This window comes from Pagrus pagrus (assembly GCF_965226575.1).
Source record: "Pagrus pagrus genome assembly, chromosome: 15".
Lineage (NCBI taxonomy): Eukaryota > Metazoa > Chordata > Actinopteri > Spariformes > Sparidae > Pagrus > Pagrus pagrus.
Genome location: NC_140199.1, coordinates 22623021 through 22650959, shown reverse-complemented (window position 1 = coordinate 22650959; position 27939 = coordinate 22623021). Strand labels below are relative to the sequence as shown.

The following is a 27939-nucleotide window of genomic DNA, read 5'->3' as shown; positions in this document are numbered from 1 at the left end:
TGTGGATGGGTGCATGTGCACAGCGTCTCCCTGTTTCAGGACATATTTCCCCACATCCCTGCAAAATATTTCATTACCGCAACAAAAGAAGCCCATTAACTGCACTGTAAGAACAGAGTTCAACTGCTGTCCCCCATATTCACCATGTTTGTCTGCTTTTCTGGCTGCTCTCCAGCTAATTTGATATAACAATGCTCCACAAAACCGCCTCAGGACTTTTTTTAGGTGACAGAAAATTATCAATGATGCCACATGCACAGCTGAATGTCAACACCAACTTGACTTGTTTATCAAATATTAAAGCAGTGAATTATGGGCACCATGCAGAACTTAATGATGATCGGAGTCATTATAACTTCAGCATCCTTTGTTTTGGCTAATGATTAAATTCCACAACTACTGTATTCAATTTTGGAGAGATTGAATGTGTTTTTCCACGTCTTTTGTATGAGTTGGCTGGATTCCGTCGTCCATATTGGTACATTTTTGGAAAAGGAGCTGATTTGTATAAGGATATTGTGTTATCATTAGCTGCCATGTCAGGGGGCTTAACATCTTTGCTCTGGAGCTCTCTCATGCACTTAAAGCAAAATCATTATATTAGGACATGATGTTTTTGGTAATATTATTTAGGGCTTGAATGGATACAGTACCTGCTATACAACAATATTATGAGACACAATATATTATAAAAATAGGTTCTGATTTTCAAACTTTGTTTTGATTGCATTTGGACTTTTTTTTGTCTCCAATTTATTTGTATGGTAATGTTTGGGGTTTTTTTCCGTAAATATGTTCCAATAAAATAAAATCCCATCAAACCCTAAAAAGTGTTAATGTCACAAGAGGGTGGTTCATAGTCAGTGAAAGCATCACTTTATTGGAATATTTGTAGGGTATTTACAACATGCACACATAATGGTGTAAAAAAAAAAAAAAAGGAAAAAGAAAAGAGGATGTGAGTGCTGTGTACTCTGTGTACAACCTGGCACGACTTCTGACATTATCTCCCTCTTCTGTGTCACCGGGGTGTCGCCTCATCAATTATTGAACCAGTACTTCGTGGTAATACATAATTTCTTATCAATTATTCATGATAATGTGTGTGTAGTTTACTTAATTGTGTTATTGACTATCAAAAGTAATTTCCTGAAAATCCTCAAGGACGCAAATTGAATCAGGCCAACTACTGGTCGTGTGCTCGGCGGTTAAGTATTCTCAATCTGATCAGCTGATCCTTTATTCAGGAGTCATTCTGGTGAGGAGAGATATTTAGGAGCGATAAATCAACAAACGTATTGCCTACAGCGTGAGGAGCCCTGAGGTGATGAGAAGATGATGTTTTTTAAAATGGAAATTCAACATTAATAAATAGCATATATCATGTTTAATGGGGGTTTATTAAAATAATGCTCAGGGAGAGGAAGAGAAAAGAGGAAGAGCGTTCCTAAAAGTAAATAAATAATAAGAGCCACGGTTGCTCTCCTCTCCCGGCTTTAAGGGAAACTGATAAATAATGTATCAGAACAGATGGCTGGAGCGAGAGGCAACAGGAGAGGAACATGAGCGACTACATCTTTAATTGTTTTAAAGAACATGTCACAACAGGACCGGTGTGTTCCCTGTCTGCTGACGCTACAGATGTGCTAACAGAGTGGAAGGGACAACCAGCGCTCCGTCACTGGGTCTGCTTCAGCCTGCCTGGGCTTCACACATGAACATACTGTATTCTGGCACATGTACACATTTACACTGAAAATGGCTGATTAATATTAAAGTGCACTTTCACTCTAAAAATCAAAAAGAAGGAGAGATTGTTTGAGCCCATTTACTGACCTGACGGCATAAACATTATATTGCCAAAAATCCTCACAGCCCCGCCACCAGTTCTACACTTTACAGTTTACATGCATGAACGTTCACAATGTAAGCATCTGTCCTCTTTATGAAAAAATGTATCAGGATTATTTAAATTCACATTATCAAGTAGGTCTTTGTTGCACACACGTTGTAATCTATGTTAGTCCATCAAATAGAGTCCAAGAGTGCACGAAGACACATATAGATCCAAAACCACACTTGTGCTTCTATGGGGTTAACAAGGCCCCAAATATTCAGCATTTCTCACAAACAATAATAATTTACTGTCAAATAAATATTTCAATGTTTGCATCCATACATTGTCATATAAAGTCTCTCCAAGGCCTTTTCTGGAGTCAGTCAGTAGTTGTGCTTAGTTGCTCGTAGGACCAGAGTAGAGTAGAGTAGTAACGACAGGCACGATCACACAGATTTAGAGTATCAGTACATCCACGTTTGAGTCCGGCGCCTCACTTTTTCTCCAGTGGGTCCTTGGAGCAGTGAGGGTGTTTGTCAGGACTGCTGCCCAGCACCTTGCTGGCCGGGCTGGGACTGGAGCTGTCTCCTCCTCTTCCCACGGCGCCGGGCACCTCGATGGCAGGGCCCACAGCGGGCCTGGCCACCCCGGACAGGACTCCCACGCCGGTGCCGGGCCCGGTCGCCGCGCCGAGCAGGTTGGCGGACTGCAGCACGGCCTCCGAGTGCTCACGGGCCTTCATGCGCAGGGCGGCCACGCTGGCTGTGCGGTTACCCTGACAACCATAGGGCGGCAGGAAGGACAGGCCCATGGGGTCGGAGACGCAGCAGGAGCACAAACCATTACCTGGGAAATAATAAAAGAGGGTCCCGTCATCATCATCTTCATTAACACTATCTTTATTTGCAAAATGACTGAAAAATCGTATTTACCTTTCAGTGTGGCGACCTGTGAGAGGGCCTGGGCGTAGGTGGCAGAGTTGAGGAGGGTGCCTGGTATACAAGACGGGAAGAAGGGACCACTTGGACCCACTGTCCTGTTGATACTGGAAACAACAGACAAACTGTATCCAATCATCTAGTGAAATGTTAACAAATGGTTCTTTAGGTACACCTTTTCTAGAAATATCTATTTTCTAACTTTCTGCACTGCTGAGCTGGTTTTCTCTGTTGCTTTTATTGTTTCATAGTCAATTTATTTGAAAGCGTTTATTAAAGACAATTGGCAGAAATGATCTACGTGGCTGTCAGAGTTTTGTGGCGTCAGTTATTGACGGGAAGGATATTGCCTCTTATTTATTTCCGTCACAGTCTGCAAATCTGGACCAGCAACCTTTTCTGTCACAAATTTCTCCCACAGCTACAAAAATCATCCGTCTCCTCTCACCTCTGCTGCATCTCCAGCGGCTCTTTCTGTTTCCTGCTGTGGTCCACCGGGGACTGAGAGTTGATGCTGCGGGATGGAGGAGTGCCCTCGCTCATCTGCTCTTTGCCACCGTCAGGATCTGTGCTACCTCGCTCCGTCTTCCTCCACTTTGCTCTGCGGTTCTGAAACCAAACCTGCGTGAGAATAAAAAAAATGAAAAAAGGGAAGACAGAAAGAGAAAACAATTAAATTAAATGACTAATTAGATCTGGATATCGCGCACACATTAGCAGTTTGCAACCATTAGTTTTATGTATTGAAAGCAGCTTTATAACCGAGACAAATTTTCTGAATTTCTCTCCTTTTTGAGAAACAGACTCAAACTCAAGTTCCTCTGATTGCTTTGTTTTGTCTCCTACACCAAAAAGGTGTGTTGAACGCGTCACACCAGCGCTCTAACGTCCCACAGTCCCTGACTTATCCCCCCAAAAACTTCCCCATCCACCCAGCTGAGAACATATAGCCAAGTTCTGGTGTCTTAATCGAATGAAGGTCACTGCCTATAACAACATTTAATTGAGCAATTTTTCATTATCATATTTTAATGACTTCCCACTGACAGTTGTGCTGCCCGAGAGAGAGGCGGCCATGATGAAGTCGTTTATTTCCCTATTTAGTGATTGTTTGACAACATCAGATTCGATTAGGACTTGGTTCTAGCAGGCATTAATCATGATGTGTGAATGGAGGTTAGAGTCGGTGTGCATGTGCTCTGCATCCCTCCCATTGTACCCGAGGTACAAATGATGTCAACAGCCAAACAAAACACATGCATTCATTCGGCATAAAGAAAGGACAACATTTTGGTGGCAGGACAACAATACAACCAATGGACTTATCTCACCCCTGCACCTTCCAGCTAGAAGTCGCGCCCCCCCCATACACACACCCTCTCTGAATGGGCTATAATTGCTCCATTAATCTCAATTTGCGGCGTGCTCTTAATGCGGGGGAGGCCCATTGACACTTTACAAAAAGGGGGGCACCAACACTACAACAGAAAGGAAATTTATTTTCTAATAATAATGTAAGTTTAATATCCCTGCATACTGCGGTGGATTCATGTTCAGATTTAATAATAGGAATGTGGTAATCGGATTAGGAGGGGAATAATTTGTTTACAATCCCTAATTTACAGCGCCGGATTCCATTATCAACCCCGCCATTGGGTTTAAGCGATAGTAAGATGACCCTGGGGAACAAAAGGCAAACTATTATATTTCCCACAATTAGATCTGCGCGCACAACAAAACCCAAAAGCAAATCCGGAATGCAGGAAATTACATACAGGACACATAACTTAATTACATCTGGCCAAGTTTATAACGGCGCATATGTGCAGGGCAGGAGCGGAATATAAATTGCCAAATTTAAGGTGTGTGTTTCTTTTCGGTGTGTTTTAAAGTGTGTGCGTGTGACAGAGAGAGAGAGAGGTAGTGTGTGTGTGTGTGAGAGAGAGAGAGAGAGAGAGAGTGAGAGCTGCAGGCTTTGCCCTCTTTTAAAAGCACATATCGCTTTCTGTCTGCGTCACGGCGGAGGGATCTGCACGGATGATGTATTCCTACCTTTGAGACGCGGACAAATTAGTGAGGAACATTATCGCTGGTTAATTATGAATGACCGATTAATCAGGCTAATCTAATATTCACCATTATGTTGATGTTATTAAAGTGCATCGCCGGAATGACAGAGTGGCTTAATTTACCCTCTCTCCCGCCTGGTCAAACGTGCCCAGGACGCACGACGCTGCTGCAGCCTACCTGCACCCTGGCCTCCGTCAGGTTGATCTTCATGGCCAGCTCCTCCCGGGTGAACACGTCCGGGTAGTGAGTCTGAGCGAAGACAGCCTCCAAAGCCTCCAGCTGCATGGACACAACACACCAGTTAGGATGGACTGTCAATAAGTTTGTTTTGCACTGCTGGACTAATATGTTATTTTATATTTGCTTTCTTTGTCTTTCTTTCTTTCTTTCTTTCTTTCTTTCTTTTTGTCTGTCTCCCTTTGCTCTTCCGGTATGGGTTAAATGCAGGGAACCAGTTTCACTACATTATATAATTGTTGACTTCTTCATCACCTTTCTTTCTTTCTTTCTTTCTTTCTTTCTTTCTTTCTATTACCCTGATTAGTTCTATAAACTATAAAACGTATAGACTGAAACATTTAACAGGGATAACAGACTACAATAAATGGCCCCATTAGATTAAATAAGTAAAGTAAAGCCTGAAATAGGCGTAAATACTGGCCTAACATCAGAATGGCTGCTGCTCACAGAGGGCAATTTTACAGTTAAACCCACGCATGATCTTCAAAAGGATAAATGTTTATTCAAAGAGGTTTCCTAATCTTGTATGTTTATTTTCATATGTCTTTTCTTTAAGGTTGTTATCAATTATAAAGGCTTTTATTTTATTTTATTTTATTGTCTGGCACAACTCTCCGCCAAAGTCCTTTATTTTGAAAACTTCACCAATTGTTTTATTCTCTTCCTGGATATTAAACACGTGCCTGTTTCGCCCCTGAGCGAGGTCTCAGATATTTCTTGCTCTCTGTTTCTTCCCCTGTAAAATATTTACCTGTTGCAAAGTGAATGTTGTTCTGTTTCTGCGCTGTTTTCTGCGGAGAAATCCATCATCAAAATCAGCCGGGGCGTGGTTGCCAAACCCGCTTGAATTCACTGGAAAAATAGAAGGAAAATAAGTTTATTAGGGAAAATCATGTGTTCATTTAAATTAATTCAGTAAATGTGTTAGAAATAAAACTTGTAAGATTCCTTGTCTAGAATATAAACGCGGACAAAAAACCTACACATATTGGCCAAAGCAGAAATGATTAGGGAGTTTATTCTCTGGCACATTTTCTGTTTCCATTAGTTGCATGAAACATTGATGTCGGGTGTCTGAGGGGAACCATGACGGACTAAGAGGCATGACACCCAACATCTGTGCCCGGGACAAAACGCCCCTTCTGCCCCGGGGCCAAACCACCAGCGCTTTTCACCAAAACAGCCAGCAGATTGACATCGCAGAGGGGGAATCTGACTTAACCCTTTATATCCACCTTTGAGTGTGTGGGAAATAGAAAATACCCGCTGATTTAGACTGACAAATGTTGATTTATAATCACTCAGCGCCGAAGCTATTGAAGTTTTAATTCTTAAAGATTTTAAATATCTGTTTGGATGAGAATATATTTCAATTTATCACTGCATAAAAATAAGTTTCACTTTCGCTCTCATTTGAATGTGATCATAAAAAAAAAAACAGACGGAAGAAAACATCTGCTCGGGCCTTTTGTCGCTCCTCCGACAACGCAACACACACTTTGTGCGCGCAAGTGCGCAGCCCGAACATCGCCAAACTTTTCTTTAGCTTTAAATAACAGACACCTGATTAGCTCTATAAAATAATAACGGCAGCTAAAACTGAAATCTATGTGCGGAAGAGGAAACTTACATGTGTTGGAGCGACAGCACTCTCCGTCCAGCTGAGGCGGACAGTGAAAGTAGAACATCCTGGCGCGTCTCCGAGCTGCGAAACTGAACCTGGAACAGAGACAAAAGTTTCAGCGCGAAGCCTCGGATGTGTGTGGAGGGAACATTTTAACACATACAGTCGTCCTGAGAGGAGGCGGAAACGGTCCGACACTTGGAGAGATTCAAAGTTGATGCGAGAGATGGACAGACAGAGAGGGAGCATCCTACCTGCAGTGTGAGGATGCTGATGTGACTGACTTCCCGCTGGAGAGAGGAGGAGGCTGCTGCACTTCCTCTGACTCTCTGACTCTCTGTCTGGGAGTGTCCACATCTCCCTCCCTCCCTCCCTCCCTCTCCTGCACACACACACACACACACACACACACACACACACACACACCACTCACATCTCTCTGTCTCTCTCTGGGAGTGTCCAGATGTCTCTATAACTGTATAACTGTCTACAGAGTGTTAAGGCTTTCAGCTAGTGTCGCAGAATCTCACGCCTAATTGGTCCTAATCGGATTATCACGGCTTTGTCTCTCTCACCCCCAACCCCTGGTGTGTGTGTGTGTGTGTGTGTGTGTGTGTGTGTGTGTATGTGTGTGTGTCAGGGAAAGATAGAAAAAGAAAGAGATGGGGAGAGGGGAGATATACCCAGGGTGGCAAACGGCAACTCTGCTCTGGTGCCAAAAAAATTCATCACAAGTGATTGTTATTCCAGAGTCAAGCATATTCCCTAACCATAAACATGCACACATACCCGCTGCACTTTTTATTTGGTTCTTTCATATATTAAAAAAAGGAGGATGACTGCTTTTGGGTTTTAGATTGACTGTCGGGTGGGTTAATTGCTCGTCAGGGTGTGTTAGGGGGTCCACTTTACAAGGGGTTGCGCATGTAGAACACTCACAAGGCCAAATTTTTGATTTTGTTCACAGCAAGGGGTCCTGCGATTTATTTCGCTTCCTCAGATAAATGATCTGCTGCGGGACCCTTTCAATTAGTTTTAAAGCGCATCTGGGACGGCAGAGCGCAGACGCCATGCGTCTCTGAGGTGGAGGCAAAATGAGGCTTCGAGAAGCAGCTGAAATTTAGAAGAGGAGTGCGGGATTGGACTAAACCACATAAAGTGCAGAAAATCCCTTCTAATGGCGCGTAATTGGTTCTGTAATATCATTACAGGCGGATAATGGCCAGTTACAGGGCCCCGCGCTATTAAGGGTTTCCCTGGCGTGCAGCGTTTATGTTATTAAAGGGGGAATATAATGATATTTTAGTTATTAAATGCGCGTAATTAATTTATGCACCACTGAAAATAAAGTTGTTATTATGACCTCGGCGAGGTGCGTGGAGAAAATTGAAATCAAATAACGGTTGATAACTTTATCCCAATATTTGGTCTAGACAACTCTGACAAGAGTGCAGGCCTGAAGTGTGTGTCTGTGTGTGTGTGTGCTTCCTGTCAGCGACTTTCCTCTCCAGCCTCTCATGGTGGCTTAAATGGCTAAATGAAATTACACTCTCATCTGCGTTGGTGTGAAACAATTTTACAAGTAGATTGAACAAGGTTTTTACATTTGGGGACACATGTTCGCTTTATTTTTTTTCCCGTCGGACCACATTTCAGGACCCTGGTCAGCGACACACTTTTATACTCAAATAAAAACTTCATAGTGGTCCTTTTTCTGGGACAGTGAGCTTTATTATACCACATTTATATATATCAAATTATATCAAAACGTCCATATACAGCAGCATTAAGGGTTAATATGGAAAATTGAACATTTGTTTATGGGAAGATCATCCACTAAGTACGATTATTTTCTGGAATTATTTCAGAGTAATTCAATAAGTCATCCTTTATCATACGCACATTTCAAATAATCAAACAGAAAAACGCAGTTACAGACAATATACAACACATTCAGAGTTTTTTATTTTTATAAAATATAAAAAGAAATGACACAACTTTCCTTTTGTTCACAAATTACTGGAGGTAGATGTTTGAATCTTATTTTGAAGCTCTGCCCACCCTCCACCCCAACTATAATTGCACATAGTTTCAAAAAACGTCAACATTATAAAAATGTACCAAAATTGTGATTTGGCTTTATTTACAAAATGACAAACTACTCCCCATATTATATTTCACAGAATGTGACACAAGAGAGACTGTTCTGAGACATCCTGAAAGCAATACATCTCCGAGTAAGTCATTACTCACTGTAATATACAGTCTTAACTTTCAGGCAGAACAAGTGAATTCAAGTATAACCAAACAACAATGGAACAAAACAGAAGCAATGGCAACAACGCTTGAATGAGCACCAACGTTCCCCCTGCAGCTGAAACACATTATAAACTAGCTGCAATGGACTTTCCTTCAAGAGTTAGTTAACTCATAATTAACAGATAATCATGAGTTTATCAGCTAAGCCAATAGTCCATTGTAGAGACAAATGGCTTTCCTACAACATGGTCCTTTAATTACAAACTGTAATAATGTGAAGTTATCAATTTTGAGTGCGACAGATGTGTTTTTGTTAGAAATTCTCAGTTTGACAGTAAACATCATACAAAGTGATAAAAAACAAGCGGATATCACAGGCTCGAACACTGACGTATGTATCACGGTTCAGTCTGAGCACTCAGCGGAAGTGCTCCTTCAGTTTCCAGATGCCCTCCTGACCAGAAGTCCTGTGGAAGTCACAGATGCTCCTGAGCAGCTCTCTGAACACAGGCGCCTGCTCCTTGGTCAGTCTTGGCTTGAAATATTCCAGCACTTCGTGGGTGGAGGCCTGTCCGTCCACATGCGCCTGGAAGGCTACGAAGTTGCGCAGATCCACCAGCAGCTCGTCGTGCTCGGTGGGCGGAGCTGGGGAGGAGCTCCTTCCTGGAGCTCCAGAGCCAGCCTCCTCTTCCTCCACGTCTTCTCTTTGGCTGGAGGGCAGGCTGACGTAATTACGGGCTTTCATCTTGGCCAGCAGGGAGGAGGAGGAGAGTGGGGCGGAGTCTGGCTCAGTTTCGATTCCCTCCCCACTGAAATGAGCTAATGAGCCAGGCTTCTTTGACACGGACTTCTTAATAATAGCAGCATCCTAAAGAGACACAAATTAATTTACACAAAATGGCATCACACATGTAAAATAGTTTCTATAATTATACTGCATTTCTTTCACAACAACGATGCTGTTACCTTGCATTTGTTCGGAGTAGGGACAGTTTGAACAGCAGGCGCAACCAAGAGAGAATTCTTCTTTTGTCCAAACCGTTTCCTGAGAGAGCAAACGAGGGAAAAAGTAAGACATTTCTGTTTTAAATGAGATGAGTGAAGCTCTAAACCAGTCTAAATCTAGACCAAGTGTGTACCTTGCAGGCGGAGGAGGAGGAGGTCTATTGTAGGGCAGCCTGCACTGCTGGCGTGAAACCTTAAGGGCTTTCATGGCATCTTTGGCCACTCTGTTGGCCTCTGCCTCCACAAGAACATAGTCAGGGTTGGAGGACTCCATGATGGTGTCATGCTGCATCACGCTGTGGATACCTGGAGAAGACAGAGGAGGATGAGATGCAAAAACAGTCAACAAAGCAGCTCATTATTTTTTTACATAAACCACATCTGATATGGCTGACGGGCCTACCAGATTTCTTGAAGAGCTTTGCCAAGACGTAATCATCAGATTTCTTCTGCTGATCTCCCTCATTGTCTCCACTCTCCTCTTTATTAAAGCTCCTCTTTTTCACCAAGTGAGAGATGCGGTGGCCTTCAAACCGAGCATCCTTGGTGTGTTTGCGTTTCTTGTGTTTGTGTTTGTCTGAGTCAGATGTGTTGCAGTGCTTCCTCTTTTCCCTGTGTTTCTGTGGGCTCATCAGGGGAGAGTCTTTGTCTCTGTGTTGGTGAGAGCTGTTTGAGTTTTTCGCTGCTGGCCTGTCTGCATCCCAGTCTATATTATTTTGTCCTGTAGGTTGTGTATTTGCTGAAATATTTGGCTCTACGTCTACGCCATTTTGATTGGTGCTTTGACTGTCCGTCGGGACATTGGGTATACCCTGAGAGTTTTTACTGCACGGAGAGGTGTTTCCGTCACTTAATACAGGAATGTTTGTTGAGGAGTGTCTGCTGTCTGCACCAGTTTCATTCTGGTTTACAGTGGAGTGTTTATGTACACGGCTGCCGTGGTTTAATGTGTGTGGCGGCCTTGGCCTCTCAGGTTTCTTGGGTGCCTTGACATCAGAGCCTGTACCTGTATGAGAATCAAAACAAAACCTGGGATGAGATTCAGATAATCTAATGACAGAACAATGAAATGCTTCTCTGATGAGAACAAAACAGACCTGCAAATATGGCACTGGTCTCTGTTCCCTGAGCTCCATCAGGGTCAGACAGGGTGAAGAGCTCGTAAATGTCGTTAGATTTGAAGAAGCGTCTTTGTTTGGGGTCCTTCAGAACACGATTGGTCAAAAACTGTTTGAAGATTTGCCTAATTTGCAACAGATAAAATACAGAATTAGATACTTGTTTGTAATTCAGCATTTTACCTCAGCAGGCAACCCCAATCCTCTGTCACCACAGAGTAGTTTGGCTGATGGATGAGAAAATTAGTTAACCGCTCTACTGTAGGTACCAAAATAGAATCCCTGCAGTTCTTCCAACCTGCTTTTTTAAAGCACTTTACAGAGCCGAACCAAACAGAGCAACACTTTAGAAGTCCTAGATTGGCCATTTAATAATGCAGGAAAGCTTTTCAATTACTGAGAACTGGGATAGTGCAAGTGGTAATACAGCAGTGATGTGAGCAATTAGTCATGTTATTACCAACATTCATGAACACGTGAAGTCAATGGCAAGACAACTAAAATGCCAGACAATGCGAGAGAAAGCACTAAAGACAGTGCAGGATTTTCTAAATCTGTTTTTTATTGAGTTCTGTGATTGAATGTGACATGTAGAGAAGTGATTATGGTCGAAGATAAAAACGACGCTCCGACCTGTGGTAGATTTTCTCCTCGATGGTGCCGGCAGTCAGCAGCCTGTAGATCGTCACTTGCTGCGTCTGACCGATCCTCCATGCCCGCTCCCTCGCCTATGAACAACATAAGATTTAAATAAATTATTAAGGTTAATTATCTGAAATGCATAATCAAGGTTATAATAGATTTAAACTTAACAAGGTAAAAATAGTGAGAAGTAGGAAAAGTTGGTGTCCAACTACAATTTTCATTTTAAGTCGAAAACACATACAATAATACACATACATAAGTAGAAGAATAAAAATCCATGAGAAATAAAGCGCCTGGTAAATGTTTAATTTGAATTATTGAGTGTGTGTGTGTATCCGTCCAACCTGTGTGTCGGTACTGGGGTTCCAGTCTGGGTCATAGATGATGACTCTGTTGGCTCCAGTCAGATTGACTCCCAGACCTCCGACTTTAGTGGTCAACAAGAAGATAAAAATGGATTTGTCCTGTAAGAAAAATAACACGAGGGAAAAATATAAATGTCACTAATCCATGAAAATCATGTCCACAATTTAACAAATGTCTTGATAATCTCTTCAGGTTACAATTGAATGAATAAATATCATTAGTAAATTGTTAACTATTATTTAGTGTAATATTTAATGTGACAACAACATCCTGTTCTTTTAAATTAAATTTATAAATTTAAAAAGTTGGGATGTTTCGACTGATAGACTTTATTTATCATTAAGCATTAGATGCCTGCAAACACCAAAGTGAGATGTGAGAGTGCGACAGCATCCCAACATTTTTGGAACTGGGGTTGTATTTAAAGAGAATCAAACCGCTTAATCTAAACTGTGCTTTTGGTTACTTTATTCTCTGTGCAGAGAAGAAAACAATCATTTCAAGTCGCCTTAAAAAAATGTCAATCCTGATCACACTTTGCATTAGATATAAACAAATTAATTCTAAAGTACTGATATTGTTTTCTTTGGAATATAAAGAGAAACAGGTTTGATCACTTTTCATTAGCTATAGATTTTAAATTTCCTCTGAAGATACACCCACATTGACAGAGACAACACGCTACATCCAGTTTGAACAACAGATTGTCATCAATTAGTGTTTCCACCTCAGGGTGTGCAGAGTTCCACTGAAGCATTGTGTCCCCCAGGACGGGATTTTCATGGGAAACACTCAAAGCCATTAGGGATGACTAATCCTTACCTCGTTGTAGCGAGCGATGAGGGGCTGTCGGGAAGCTATTGTGGTAGTACCGTCCATTTTCAGGTATGAGTAGTTATTCTCCGTCACAAACGCCTCCAAGATGTGCAACATCTGGAAAGGGGGGAGAAGATAAAGACGCCAGAGAGGCAGTGAGAAACGGAAGACAGGGAGAGAAACACAGAGAGAGGGGAAAAGAGTGGCTGAGGTTTGGATTATCTCTAAAAGGATTAGAGCAGATTAATATTACATGGACAGAGATACCGACAGGGAGGGTCTCAGGTTCCCTCTGAGGTATAATCTCATTGGTATTGACTGCAACAGCTGGGGCCTCTCTCACATACACACTTTGTCTCTCTCTCACTCACACACATGCAATTTTACAAGCACAGGGGTTGTATGAACACAACAACAAATGCAGAGACGACATTTACAAGTTGGCAATTAATTGGAAAAGTGATCGGTCGGTGAATCTGACAGTCGGAGCGATGTGTTCCTCACCTGTCTAGACTGAGTGAAGAGCAGGACTCTATGGCCCTGTTTGTGCCAGAGACGCAGCAGAGACTCCACCACTATCAGCTTTCCTGAGCGTTTCCAAAAGCCAAAGTGTTCCTCCTCAGTGAGCTGGTCCTCTGGGATTCCCCTCAATAGCCGGGGGCCGCCAGAGAAAAGGTCCGGGTGGTTACAGATCTTACGCAGCGCTATCAAACCTGAGAACACCTAAATGACACAAGAACAGAAAGGTTTTTTAAATAGTTATTTCATTCAGGAACACAACATTGGTTGACAGGTGACAAAACTGGTGTACAAGGTTGGTAGAGTTCGCTGCAGTTTACAGCGTTGCACCTTTAAACAAATAAACACATTTACTTTAGTCTACAGGAATGAGTTACATAATTTATTTACGGACAATAAAGGCTGTGTTTCTTGATGAAGGCCCAACGGTCACTGCATTAGTAATGGTGGTTAATGGACCGAGAGTGACCACTGAATATGTCTATGAGAGCATATGTGTGTGTGTGTTTGTGTGTTTATGCACAATCTGCTGTGGTCACTCGTGGCTCTCCAACCACGTCCATTTGGTCAGTAGTGATAAATGGTCCAGTCTCTCTCTCCAGGGTCTGACTAATGTGAAAAGACCAACTGCACAGCATCCTTAAAGAAAGCATCTTAAAGAATGCTTGAGTCAAGCTATTAAGGGTTTAACAAAATTTACATGGCAAAAAAAAATTAATTCCACTGATGCCACTTCAAGGTGTTGTTCTTTAAGTACACAGGAGTGTATAAAAACCCACACAAGTGCCTGTGAGTGAGCAAAGTGAACTGATATTCATCAGTTAAGAGGTTAAATAATGAATAAGGAAAGTCTTGTTCCTGGAAGTCTCCACCGAGAGTTTTGCCCTCCTTCTCCTTATGTTGAGAGTGCCAACACAATGAAAAAGCATAAAACAAATGCAGTGATCCTGCTTAAACTATGGTAGCCAGGCTTACCTGCATGTCCCCGTTTAGTATCTGGTAGACCTCTTTGGAATCTAGGAAGCTCTGATACACCTGCCGCTGTTCCTGTGTTAATCTGCAAAACAGAACCTACACACACACGCACACACACACACACACACACACACACACACACACACACACGGCAGTGTAAGAGTGTGTAATGAGCAGTGAACATCCACTTTAAAGCCCCTTGATGAAGTGCAGTGTGTGAGAAGAGAAATTAGAGGGAAGCAAGGTGTTTTTTGGAGCCACTGCTGTCCTGAGGGACTGACTTAATGAGCTGAAGTGGACTGAGGAGTCAACCAGCGTCAGCCGCGAGGACAGACCAGGGACTGGCCACCTTAATGAATACCTGCTCCTTTTACTTTACCAAGACTTTATTAGCTGGCTTCACCTGACAAGGGCCATGCACATTCATCAAATACTCCTTAGACGTGGCACATACAGTCACATCCAATCAGATAAACACCTCCCCGGTTAAGAGATCAAGGCGTGAGAGGCTGTTCGATACTTCAACAGGAGAGGGTCAAATGTCTTGAGAGTATGATGAATACCTGTTCGTTTTTGTCAGGTAAGGAGAGGTTGTCCTTGACGTCTGCCTTCATTCTTCTGAGCAGGTAAGGATTTATGGTGTCCCTCAGTACGCTGGCGCACTTAAAAGCAGTCTGCACCTGAAAAACAAGAATTAAACCTTTCAGCACAAACAAAAGCAACACTCAGTTCACCGTGTCAACACTCACACCCGTCAGTGTTTCCTGAGGCATGGTCCTCATTCAGCCCCTCCCGCCCTCTCTCATCACCTCCCTCATGTTGCTGTCCCTCTCAGCAGTACGAGCCATTAAACATTGATCATAGTGCTGCTGGTCTCAGGAGACAGAGCCCTCCTCTTTCATCTACCACTACATCTACTACTGGCCAGCTCCACTGGAAACAGAGCGGAGAGCTTGAGAATCACTCGGTCCCACCCCGCACCAGGAACCCCACTGCAAATGTGCTGCTTCAACTCATCCAGAGTCGGTGCTAAAGGGCAGTTAACCTTTAAAACATTAACTCACTGGGGGTCCACTGAGGGATCAAAGACACTCTGCAAAGCTGGAGGGGACAATAACACGATGGGATTTAGGGCTGGATGGAGATGAGAGTGGAAAAGAAGAAGAGGAGGGAAGCAGATGATCCAGTGATCTATGCTCAAGCTGCTGAGTGGATTCACATGGGGGTGTCTTCAGTAACAGATCCCACATCCACATGCTCATCCAACCCCACCCCACGCTCATACATTTTTACATACATCTGTCTGTACGTACAAATGAACATCAGCTGAGGACCTGCTCAGCTGCTCCGAGAATTTCGAGAACAGGATAAGGCAGCAGAGCTTAGCCCTCTCTGACCATTTAATAACATTAATAATTAGTAAAGGTTTTTATTATCGACAGCGGAAGAAGCATCAATAGCAAGCTTAAATAATTAAATCCATACAGTCAGTGGGTTATTAACGACTGAACACTAATGACAAAGGGCTACAATTTAGCTCACTGGCTCTCCACTTTAGCCTCTCCCTCTCTCTCGCACACACTAGGGATGTACTGAAGTTCCTTTGCATGGACCTACATTATCCTGTACTGCACTTAAGGGCTCCATCGCTCCACTATCTCTCTTTCCGACTTGCTTCCATGTAGCTCTCCAAAATTGCACGTACATGCATGAGTGTGACTGATATTGTCAAATGACACTTAAGCCCTTCATCGGTCTCTCCCTATGCTATGGTTTCAGGCAGGGCAATATATCCATATTATATCTTTATCGTGATATGAGACTGTATATCATATTAAATTCATTATATACGATATGGCTAAAGTGTTGTCTTTTCCTGGTTTTAAAGGCTGCATTACGTTTAATAAATGTATTTTTTTTCAATTTACCAGACTAATTTACTTGTTCTGATACTTGCATAGTCATTATTTCCACATTACCGATGAATATTTATCAAAAATGTAATTTTACTTTGCTATTTTATGTACCAATAGTCATACCTACAATATTGTTGCAATATCGATAGAGGCATTTGGTCAGAATATTGTGATATATGATTTTGTTGGCAAGTTTCAGCATTTATGAAGTGATTTTAAGGAGATTTCAGAATATCTATCTATCTATCTATATATATATATATATATATATATATCACATAGCCCTACTACAGTTATAGGTTTATTTATCAGGTTGCAGGATTAACTGAGTACCTTTTTTTGTATGCATGCTTCCCATTCACTTTAAACCACAAGAGCAATAAGCCTTATGGCTTTGTGTTGTACTTATTCTATTTTCAAAGTAATTGTGCTCCTTTAAAAACTGAATCTGTTCTATAATTTTATGAAAACATTAAAAATCTCATTTTAAAAAAAACAGAAAAGTAGAATGACATCCCCTGGTCAGCCTTAACACCGGGTTTTATTCTGCTCTTATCTTCTCAAATGTGTTTTAAGACTCAAAAATGAGGAGAACGATCAAGGAGCAGAATTTAAACAAATTCTAACTGTGCATTTGTGTTTGTGTATGTTTGTTTCAGTACCTGTACAGGTGAGGCATTGCTGTATCCTCCCATGGTGATCGGCACAGAGAACTGCTCCATGAAGACAGGTAATGTCCCCAGCTTGCCGGGGAAGACAAAGTCAAACAGGGACCACAGCTCCTTCAAATTGTTCTGCATTGGAGAGCCTGACAGGATGAACCTGTGGGGAGTGCGAAACTAGAGAGAGGAAGGAGAAAATGAATGTTATGTATTCCTAAAGATCGATGTGAAGCTCTAAAACGCTTAATGTTGCTGTACAAGAATGAATGGAGGCATAGAGCTTCTTAAAAGGTCCGAACATAAACTCTGATGATGTTTAGGAAAGTGGAGAGGGAGAATCTAGATAACTGACACAGATTAAAAAGGCCTGTATTACTTTTTCAATCCTACAATGTTTAATTGTATTCAAGAAGAGCTCTGTATAGCCACTTTAAATGAGTGTGGTCATGAATGTGTCTGAAACAATACCTGTTTGCAGGCAGTAGTAACTCCAGCGTTTGGATTCCTGATCTTATGGCCCTCATCCAGTATAACGTAGTGCCAATCCCAGCGCTGCAAGGTGTCCTGCATATTCCTCACAGCTGAATATGAGGTTATCAGAATACCGTGACATGATGCTATCTCTGGAATAAGCTTTTCCTGCAACAGAGAAACAAAAAGGTTTTCATCAGTGCAATTCCTAACCATCTCTGGTCGCTTGAGCGTCGATGTAGGGCATCTCCTTTAATGTGGTTTGAGGAGAGAGGGGAGAAGGTTAGGAGATAATGCTGCATAAACAGACCTCTAGTGCCCCCCAGAGGAAAAAAGACCCTGTGGAAAACTTTCTAACTGAATTATGAATATGAAAAACCAACACACATTAACAAACAATTACCTTGTTGCTAGTGAAAGAGCCAGTTTCGTGTAGAACGGCCACCCTGAAAGGAGGCCACCAGGTGTGAAACTCCTTTACCCACTGGTGCATGACTGTAGCTGGGCACACGATGATGGTCGGACCCAAGCCGACATACCTGCAACCACACACACAGTACAGAGATGTTTAATCTCAAAACTACAATTAAGATGGGCAACACGGGAAATCGAGGTTCATTTAACTTTGGATAACCTCAGCAAATTTCATAAGCAAATTTTAGTCATCATTTCTATACCAAATTATAGAAAACTAAGGCTTTTTCCCATTAAGTGGGAAATTAATATGTGCTTTCATTAGTTTAGAATGTGTAATGCATTCAGGAATAAAGGAAATAGAGGAAGCCGAGTGTCCAGGTACGATGATGGAGCAGAATGATCTTACTACAAAGATCTACTCACTAGCTGCACCTTACAAATGAATGAAAAAAGGTGTGTGGGACACATGCTCAGCTCATCTGTGAAGACTTACAAGTGCTTTGTCAAACACACACACACACACACTCACACACAGACACACACAAAGATACACTAATGGGCTGGTATGAACCTCTGCCTGGTGGAAGCTATTGATACTTGGCCATAATTGAGTTTGCAAGCAATCAATTTGTGGGCGTCTATAGTAGACAGAGTATTGACCATCAGGGAAGCTCCACCCTCTAAATGCATGAGTGAAGTTTGTGCAGTAAAGCAGATTATCACCATGTTCTCCATGCTTGGTGTGTTGTCCCACACTAGTCCACACCCACTTCATGAGTCCAAAATTCATTTTAAGTGATCATAAAGACACTCCACTCTCACACACTCTCTCTCCAACACATGCACACACATACTGAGTGTCAGTGTTTTCTCTGATGTCTGCAGTAAGAAAGTGAAGAGTCTGATAATTGAAACATGTTTAATAATTCAGATGAACACTCTCAAGCAGAAATCCCCCTAATCAAATATTCATACAATACAGACACACAGTCTCTGGCCACAGTTTGCTTGTGTGTGTGTGTGTGTGTGTGTGTGTGTGCGTACCTGTAGTTGGATCCTCTGGTCCTCAGTTTGCTGTAGCTCAGCCCGGCCAGAAAGCTGATGACCTGGATGGTTTTACCCAATCCCATCTCGTCTCCCAGGATGCCACCTGCCTGCTGACAGTGGAGTTCCCACATCCACCGCACACCTGTCTGCTGGTACCTGATAATATGGTGTATATGTATGCAAAATCTTAAAACACCTGCCAAACGGCATATGAGAAGTTCTGAACAATAGAAATCAGATGTGAGCTTGTCAAACCTTTATTTATGAACACAGCTTGCCTGCCTAAGTGATGCCACACTTCCTCTTTAGTGTTAAGGTTTTTAAAACTGACATAACAATGAATAACAGTGACCTACAGTAGCATTGAATCAAGTTTATGGTGTCTTAATTAAATAATCTTTGGTTAATTATTATCATTTCAGGACAAAGGTTGTTAGGAGACAAAGTATTCAATGTTCACATATCTTTTAATACTCTAATTGTTTTATAGCTACTGGTCAAATGTTACTGCTGTCTAAGTTGAGGGTTAAAAACATTTGTAACAGTGGAGATGTTGAAATAACTCTCAACTGAACTTACTTGAAAAGTTTTTTCCAGAGGAAGCCAGGCATCTTGAAGCCTTCGTCAAATTCTTCATCACTGTCGTCTGTAAGCTCCTCACCCATTTCTCTCTTCTCCTCCCTTTCTCGAAGACGTTGCCGCTTCCATCTCCTAGTAAGAGAATGAGTAAAACACCAATGAGGTTCGAGTACATCTCATGGGAAAAAGCAGTTATCTATTTTACTGTGAAGATCTCAATTTTACTTAATGGTCAACTTACTGATTTAGAAGTCAGAGAATAAACCCTGCTTCACCTTTAAACTTTTAACACCGTCAGTTCAACCTTTGAGTGTTTGATATTCTGTTACACATCCTAAATGGTAATCATTTCATGATCCAAGATCAAAAATGAGCGAGATGTTTAAATTAATTCCTTTTCATTTTGGATTTCTCCGTCTCTGTATTGGCATGTGACAGACAAGTGACGTGTCCAGGTTGTATCCTGCCACCTCATGCATGCGGGGATAGTTTCAGCTACATTCAACACTAAACGGAGTGAGCCGGTACAGAGAATGGATGGATGGATGTTCCATTTGCACCTCGTGTACTCAGTGGTTTATTTAAAGACTTGCCTACACAGGTGTGTGGATAGCAAATGTTTTGAGTTGTGGGTATTTCCCTTGAGCGGTAGAACATCTACAGTAAAAAGGGAAATGTAAAGGAGAAGAGTTTTAATGGTGCAGGAGAGAGGGCAGTTAGAGGCACAGTCGTCGCACAGCAAATGAAGATTGATACAGACAATTAGTAGTGCGAGTTCCCCAGAAAGGTGTGAGGTGGAGAGGATAAGAATCCATCTTCATTTGGGCCTGGTCCTGTCACCCTGCCACAAAACTGGTCCTTTAGCTGGGCCTGGGAGACCACACTCTCTAATTAAGTCAAGACTAAGCATTGGTTCAGTTAATTACACTTTTCTGCCCCCACCCCACTACAAATACCGCCCGCTCTAATAATATCATTCCTCATATAAGCTAGCCTCACCATCCATGCCGTGTCTATGCTGTTGAATTGACATTCAATCACTGCAGTGTAGAAAAAGGACACATGCCAACACAATTTATTTGGCAGCTATAAATATGAAATCTCATTAGGGCTGCTCTTCCATTAATTTGAGCATTAGAGTGAGTGAGTGTATAAAACCATGTGCAGGAGGATAATTAGGCCAGTGTGAGAGCAGAGAGAGAAGAAGAGCAGGGAGTGAATTTGCTTAGTCAAGAAACAGCTGCCAATCTCATCTGGGATTAACTCTCCTTCTGCACTATGGAGCCAGCAGAAACCGACTGCTTTCTCCTTAACTAAAGGGAATAACAATAGCACATTTGCACCGCTGCCATCGCAAATGTGATGCAAAGTTAAAAGCTCAATCTGGTGTTTGTTGAGCATGTCATTTGCAGGCGCTGATGTAAAGACTTGCTGATGAAAACTTTCTTTTCACACCGTTGCATCCAACCTTAACCACAACAAATTGCAGGCCAAAATAATCAATAATCTATAAAAGTTTTTAGCAGCAAGTAGACAATCATACCTTATCCGCTGTCTGTAGTATTCCACATCTCCATCATCTTTGCATTTTTTGTCTTTAACCTTCTCTTCCACCTCTTCATCTGAACTCTCAGGGATGTATTCCTCCTCACTCTCCTCTTTTCTCTTTACTTTCTTCCTCCCCTTCCCTTCAGTTTTTCTCTTGTATGGTTTCAACTCATACTCCTCTCCATCATCCTCCCCGAAGCCCTCCTCCATGGCTTCTCTTTCCTCTTGGTCAAGATCTACACCTTCATCACTGGGCAAGTATTCTGACGCCTCGCTGTCAGTCTCCTCTCCCTCAGCGCGATGCCTCCTCTTGGGCTTAGGGAGCTGTGGCTCAGCCTTAGGCCGAGCCTTAGGATGGGCCTTAAGAGCAGTTATCTGGAGCTTTCGCATGCACTTCTTCATTTTTTTATCCTTGGAAGAGGATTTAGGTCTCTTTGCTTTTCCCCTGGCCTCCTCATCAGGGCTGAGTCCGGAGCCTCTCTTCTTCTTCAGAAGAGGGCCTCTCTTCCTCTCAGTAGCTAGCTTGGCCTGGTCATTCAAGTACTGGTCAAAAGCTGAGTTCTCAGCAAGCATCACTTTTCGAGGCTCCTTCTTTACCTCCTTCTGTGGGATTCGTGTTCCGAAAGGAGTCATTTGTCCTGTCCGGATGAGCTCCTCCCATTCAGTCTCCTGTGAGGGCATGAGCATGCTGCCCAGGGTGGACGGCCCAGCTTCTGGACAACATACAAGCACAGGGCAGGGTTAGATATAGAACTGAAGACAATTGGTTCTGAAAAGGTACCTTGTGGAGTTTTTTTTTTTTTTAACCACTTCTAGCACTATGGAGTAATGTTTTGATTTGGAGGATGAAGATGCATGAGTGCAAGCAGGTTTCTGCTTATGTTTTATAAGGAGGGGAATACACTGAACACATCTGTTAGGCCTAAAGGATGCAGTCAATAGATTTTGTTTAGAAACCACAAATGACAACATCACTGTTATGTTTAGAAGAAAACACAACAGGGTACCTTTAAGTGTGCAGCTACAATATATTTGCATATGTTTGCTCACGCTGACAGGAAGCAACTGCTGTTCTGCACCAAATCACACTCGGCAAGAGACACCTGCAACACTGCTCTTTTAGGCTAAAACTTTTAAATATGTTGCCCTAATAGATGTCAAGGTGGTTTTGATTTAGTCCACGCTCAGTTCTGCCAAAACAGAAACAATGTGCCCGTTTGAGAGAACGTTTAAAAATGCCTACTGACAGCTGTTTTGGTAGGTTTGATGTTTCACAGTTCTGTGGGTTTGCACAACAGATGTACCAAACCAGCCAATAATCAGAATCAGAAATGATTATTGATCCCTGTGGGCGAAATTGCGTGACAATAAATGAATAGGAACAAACCGATTTCAAAAGCTGCTGACAAGTAGTACACAGTGCTGAGTAGCAACAAATACACTGGAGAAAAAAAAGTTTCAACAATAAATATAACACAGCTGTGACAAGGAAAAAAAATCAGGGGAGAGTTCAATGTGAAAATGTGTCTCACAAATTTCTGGCATTTATCTAACTAGAGTTGACATCTGTAATCAGAAGATGTAACATATATTAACATCTTGATATTCCAAACAACCATCACAGCACCGTCGCGTGTATGTATTTGTATTTACCATCTTCTCTGACAATTTCTCAGTCAAGGAATGCCACAGAATCGCCTTCTTGGCGACAATAACTGCACTGGTATTAATGCTTTGCATTGTTCTTTGTGTGCTTTGTTTTGCTACACTTTGGCCAGCACTGAACATGACCCACATGACCCACCCAACACTTTTTTTTTTGCCTCATGTGACCCACTATTGATTCCCCCATTAACGAGTGGACAATGCTTTCATTCAATAAACTGTACAGGAATCACAGGTTAACAATAAAGACATCTCACCTTCCTCTCCATCATCCTCTGCCAAGAGCTCAGCCTCCACTCGTAGGGTGTCCTCTCCTCCCAGAATGGCCTGCAGTCGCTTTTGTTTGGCTCTGACTTTTTTCAGCTGTTTCTCCTGAAGTAAAATGCATTTTCATCATCACCACAGTCACTAATATTATGTTTAAATAACATTATACAGTGTACAAGGCAATTTATTGGTCATTACAAAATTCATGGGTTGCATAACGAAATGAAAGAAATTATCGTGTTTATCATATCATTTGAAATAAATGGTTTCACATGATGAATATTTTACCTTATTTTCTTTCTGGCGTTTGACTGATTCAATCTTCCGACTGACGTCTTTGCTAGAGGCAGCATATGGAGTCAGCTGTTCGATAATCTTGTTGATATGTTTCAGAGATGTTGTAACGGATCTGAAACACACATCATTAAAAAACAAAGTAAGATTTCTATCCCAATGCTATTGTAACATTTCATCAAACGCATATATAAAGCACATGTAAAATACTTATATCAGGACAAATTATGATGACTTGGATTGAAGGACTTTCACAGGAACCCTTTAACACAATACAATAATTTTGCCAAGAGGAAAACTCAGACCATCTCAGGCCTTTCTTTCATCGCAGCTATTGTCCTTTACCTGACATCATCGAGCACAGACTGGTATTCCTTCTCAGCCTCCGCTTTAGCAGCAGCCTGACCGGCCTCGTGGATTGCCTCGTCCACTTGCTGCAGGACACCTTGCTCAAGGACATCCTGGTCATACACAGCCACACCAAGACCCTGAAGTTCATCAGCTCCAGAACTGGCAGCTGAGGCTTGGATACGCTGTCGGTTGATCTGCAGCAAGGCTCCAGACCTCTTACCACCTGTACCACACCACAGATGACAACATGTGTACGTAGCCAGGAGTGACTCTTTATCATGTTTCCGTCTCTCTTTTAGTGTAAAGAGATGCATAGCTCACCAGTGCTGCCCTCCTCGGGTCCAGTGTTGGCAGGATACGCTGCCGCTGCCTCGGAGCCCTGGCTGTTTTCAGGGAAGGAGCTGACTGCTGAGCCTCCTGTAGCCCCATCTTCCTCTGTCCCTCCAGGGGTAAGGGCAGCACTGGTAGGGCTGGAGAGAGAGGAGGGCACCTGGTCCTCTGAACCGTCTACAGGCATGGTGATGCAGCTGCAAACAGAGCCAGTCAGTGTGTTATCCTTATGTAAGCAGGTGATGTAGTCCCCATGCTTCGTCTAAGCCCTGGCAGCATTTCAATAAAGGGGATAACGTTAACTAAACATTGCCACTGTGGGCTAACTTAATCTAGCTTCTAGAAAAGGAAACGCTGACTGTGAACTTAATCACCGTTAGCTTGCAGCTTATTAAACATACATCATGCTAATTAACGTGTGAAAGAGCAAGTGTGGAAAGGGAAAATGATACGTTTCAAAACCTGTCTCTAACCAAAGAATATACTATAAGAAGCGGCTATTTAGACCGTAATAACATTCATTGTCAAGACAAGTCTCTCTCAGCTGTCCATTGTTTACGTGGCTAGGCTTGCCTGCTAAGCTAACAGCCGAAAATCATCAGCTGTCTCCGAGACCGGCTTGAATGAAACTACCCCAAAATACAGATTAATACGACAGGCAGTTAACGTAACTACACTATTATTATTGTCTGAATGAGGCTGTGTACGTTAAACCGAGTGTTGAAGCAACAATGACAGACATTACTCACAAACCGTGCGGTTACACAACATCACTGGCTCGGTTTATGTCATGTTGCTGCTCCAGCCTCCTGGTTTCCGGTGCCAGGCAGAGAGCTGCTCTCTGTGTGATGATTAACTTGTGGGACAGCGCCCCCTGCTGGTTCACACACGCAGCCGCTCTGTACCTCTAGAGGGCGCCATGAAACCACTTATGCTCCTAGCGATTAACCATGGAGGATGTCATTGAACCACCCCCGATCCTATAAAAATGTGCAGCCGGACCACGTTTTGGCATGTTATCCATTGTATTTGAGTTTTGCATAACCAGCCTGGGAACTAGTTAGATGTATGACGAGCGACCAAGAAAGTTTGGGAGTTTTTGTGTTGCAATCAGGGTGCAATCCAGCCAAACCTTGCATAATGGCACCGTCCAGTAAACCAGACTCTCAGAACTTCTAGTCCTCTGCAAGGTATCGGATCCTTTTTTAAAGGTTAAGTTTACCGGAAAATTAAAATTCAGCCAATATCAACTTTCAAGCCAGTAGAAAGTCGTGGGAAGTTTTGTAGTCCACAAAACATTTTCTGCACCTTCACAGCAACACAGCATTGTAGCATTCCCCTGAACAACTTAAACAGATTACAGAATAGAATAGGGTTAGAGTTCAATACATAAAGAAAACAACTGAAAAGAACATTAATATTGAGCTAAAAGTGTTGGCATGCACCCCGTCTGAGGTGGGTGCATAAGCCCAATGTAATATCTTTTCAAATTAATTTTGGATCTATGGGGCTTTTGGAGACTTTGACTATGCAGGACAAGCTCTATGGAGACATTATATTTTTATTTACACTTTAAAATAAGTCCCCATCCACCTCTACATCTTTTTGGACTACAAAACTTCACTTGACTTTTCATCAGCATGAGGGTGAGTAGATTATGACTAATTTTTCATTTTTGGTTAAACTTAGACTTTTAATGTCATTTTCTTCCAAAGGTTTAGAAAGCCTGCACTTCATGGATGTCACAAACGTGAGCAGTGCCAAGTTCTTGCATCTCAGAGGAAGTTTATTTCCAGTGTCTTGCAACAATAAATGAAGGATTTAATTAAATAACCTCTCTGCCTCGCACCGCGGTGCCTGAGCAAAGGCCAGCAAGCTTTCCAAACAGTGTTATTTGTGTAAGCAGAAATATCTATATAGGGATAGATATTGCCGTCGCCCTCGGCTCAAAAACTGTAGAAAGATGGAGACACTGATCTATTTTATTTGCTTAACTAGCAAATGTGGGTCACCTTCAGTGAAACCTCTCCAGAGACACTGGAGGGGATTTGAATTTAAAAAGTTCTGAACCAAAAGGAAAGTGTGTCACAGTAAGAAGTAGGACTTTGCTTGTAGTTTAATTAGTAGAAGTCATGCAGGGTGCAGAGCGTGATCAGGTAGCCAAAAGACACAGTGTTGGATTTGTTGGTTTTCGTCTGGATAGTTGATATAAAGGCCCACAGATAGGAGTCAGAACAAGTTAAATAAACTATCAGGCTGCTGATGAATCACCTATGGTGGGAAATAAATGATATATTCACGCGATGTTGTGACTGTAAGGTTGAGCTGCAGAGAAGAATGTAAACCCTGTCTGTCTTCGACCTCCATCTTGTGTTTATTTAAGTAATACTTGACAAGTTTTATCACAGAGGAGGAGGAGGAGATAGTATGGATGTATACGGCCGTGTTTTCTGCACATCATAATTTAGGGGAAAGTTATTGACCATACCGAGCTCGCAGGATTTAGTGGGTGGCGAAGCTGTTCATCTTGACTTTATGTATAGGCATGACTTCATGTGTGATCATGAGCGTATGTTACGAACCCTGCTTCTTTGTATGCGAGGGGGTTAGAAGATTTATAGGGTGTAGGAGGGTAGAGTGCAAATCCCAGAGGGTGCGGCGGTGTGATGTTAACACTGCTGCTCTGTGCTGCTTTGCATTCTGACAGTAGCATAACAAGTGGAGTGAGATTTAAAAAGAAAACATTACACGTGCAAAGCATGGCGGTGCTTGCTTTTGAGAGACTTACTGCAGAGTTATGGTTCCACAGCACGAGTGTTTATGTGCATTAAGGGGTAAGTGAGGTAACATTAGGCAGTCTAGCACACTTCCACAGGTGGTGCGTGGTGTATGGAGTTGTGTTTCTTCCGTTATCTCCTGCATGCTGTCCTCCTCGCTATGATGAAGTGTGTTTTACTCTGAATGGCCTTCATCAGCTGCTTGTGACATGATGAATGTCTGGAGGATGAGATCATTTACAAATTATTTTGTGAGAGAGGAGTTGTTGTCCTTGCTTTTACAGGCTACAACAGGATTGTCTTTTGCCTGAGATGAACCAGCTGCATATTAGGTCCTAGTCAAAGACCGACTCCTCTCGTTGCTGCATTTCATTGTGGTAAACAGTTATGGGAGGGTCTTGTCTGATGTGGGCCGGCTCAGCACTGACCATTTTTAACTGCATTGTTTAATTTCATTTGTTCTTCGTCCCGATACTTTTACATTTTCAGCGTTCTATAAACACTTTTGTTTGCTGAAATTCTCTTGTGTTTTGTGGTGCGTGCCCCAGTAAAAAATGAAATGTGAGGATTTTTTATGGTCAATTTCTCCCTCAAAATTTGCATGTGCATTGTAATTCTTGTCAATTCTTGTAGCTGCACTGGATTTTATTTTTTTTCTGGCTCCATACTCCAAACAAAAAAATCCACTGCTGAAGGGCATCATTTTTCCCTCACAATCTGTTTCTCAAGTGAATTCAAGAGAGCTGTTACTGGGTTTTCTTCTCAGGGAAGGCATTTACACATGCAAATGATATAATTCAATGTTATTCGATGTTTGTAGAAAAAAATATTAAAAACTATTTTAAACTAGAATGACACTCAGTACATACCTCTGCCAAGGCCCAACATTCCCTTTTAATTCCATCAAGCTTAATCTAAAATCAAACCCATATCTGCTTAACCATAATTTACACTCACCAGATCTAGGATCCATATCAAACTGGACTTACTCATGGATACCAGCCACCTGAATATGCCCAATCCATGCATTATTCCCTGAGAAGTTAATGAAAATGTCTTATATGTCAAATATGATAATTTGCTGCTTTTTTCACTCTTTTATGTCAGTGTAAATTGAATCTCTTTGGTTTTGGACTGTTGGTCAGACAATACAAGCAACTTGAAGATGTCATCTCGCCTTTTTTCCACTATGTTTTCATGATT

General features: G+C 42.2%; 2 protein-coding genes across 3 annotated transcripts; both read right to left on the bottom strand.

The window, feature by feature from the left end:
• Positions 1-914: 914 nt before the first annotated feature.
• drgx (dorsal root ganglia homeobox) lies at positions 915-7013 on the bottom strand. Its single transcript, XM_084375427.1, has 7 exons — positions 6964-7013; positions 6716-6804; positions 5837-5937; positions 5023-5124; positions 3224-3396; positions 2770-2882; positions 915-2683 (listed from the first exon to the last, which is right to left on the bottom strand). Exons 2-7 carry the CDS (start codon positions 6771-6773, stop codon positions 2331-2333), a joined length of 900 nt encoding a protein of 299 aa, XP_084231553.1. The 5' UTR covers positions 6774-6804; positions 6964-7013; the 3' UTR covers positions 915-2330.
• Positions 7014-8652: 1639 nt separating this feature from the next.
• On the bottom strand, positions 8653-24779 carry ercc6 (excision repair cross-complementation group 6). Of its 2 annotated transcripts, XM_084374713.1 has the most exons (22): positions 24709-24779; positions 23951-24156; positions 23624-23852; positions 23273-23393; positions 22975-23089; positions 21048-21765; positions 19505-19636; positions 18923-19081; positions 17865-18000; positions 17459-17629; positions 16991-17167; positions 14976-15092; positions 14413-14508; positions 13423-13641; positions 12925-13035; positions 12081-12200; positions 11725-11819; positions 11071-11216; positions 10377-10979; positions 10108-10279; positions 9935-10013; positions 8653-9836 (listed from the first exon to the last, which is right to left on the bottom strand). In XM_084374713.1, the coding sequence occupies exons 2-22, from the start codon at positions 24144-24146 to the stop codon at positions 9387-9389; spliced, it is 4362 nt and encodes a 1453-aa protein (XP_084230839.1). In that variant the 5' UTR covers positions 24147-24156; positions 24709-24779; the 3' UTR covers positions 8653-9386. The 2 variants fall into 2 exon arrangements, with proteins under 2 accessions (XP_084230839.1, XP_084230840.1); XM_084374714.1 differs by lacking the exon at positions 24709-24779 and having other exon boundaries at positions 23951-24696.
• Positions 24780-27939: the final 3160 nt, after the last annotated feature.